Source organism: Penaeus monodon, chromosome 29, assembly GCF_015228065.2.
Source record: "Penaeus monodon isolate SGIC_2016 chromosome 29, NSTDA_Pmon_1, whole genome shotgun sequence".
Taxonomy (NCBI): domain Eukaryota; kingdom Metazoa; phylum Arthropoda; class Malacostraca; order Decapoda; family Penaeidae; genus Penaeus; species Penaeus monodon.
The window spans coordinates 24,423,757-24,424,115 of NC_051414.1; the positions used below are offsets into that span (position 1 = coordinate 24,423,757).

At 43.7% G+C, this 359-nt stretch overlaps 1 protein-coding gene across 5 annotated transcripts in view; it reads left to right on the plus strand.

Annotated features, from left to right (window-relative positions):
- The window catches only part of LOC119592056 (coiled-coil domain-containing protein 50-like), a 14,069-nt gene that overhangs the window by 12,025 nt on the left and 1,685 nt on the right, over positions 1-359 (plus strand). For all 5 annotated transcript variants that reach the window (XM_037940860.1, XM_037940862.1, XM_037940861.1 and 2 more), the window contains exon 10: positions 23-273. In XM_037940860.1, coding sequence (XP_037796788.1) covers positions 23-273 — 251 coding nt within the window. The remainder of the gene's footprint in view (positions 1-22; positions 274-359) is intronic.

Sequence of the window (359 nt, forward strand, 5' to 3'; positions counted from 1 at the left end):
ATGTAAATAAATTTCTTTACAGGTTACCAGACCCTGATGCAATAGAAATTGTAGAAGAAAGCAGCAGTAGTAGTACTGAACACAACTTGAGCATGGGATTCACCAACATTGCATGTGCTATTGACCCAACTTACCAGAGACGTGTCAGGCAGGGTGAGCTGGCCTCCCCTCAGGCCACTCTACAGTCATCCTCATCTTCTTCAACCACAAGTAGTGGCACAGGATTCATGGGACCAAGTATCACTTCTCCAGTTTCTCCATTACCACCTCCAGGTAAGATGCATGTTTTGTATTTGCTTTTTGTCAAGTTTGATTCTATATGTATATTTTTTCCCTGTCTTTATGGTAGCCCCCCCCCC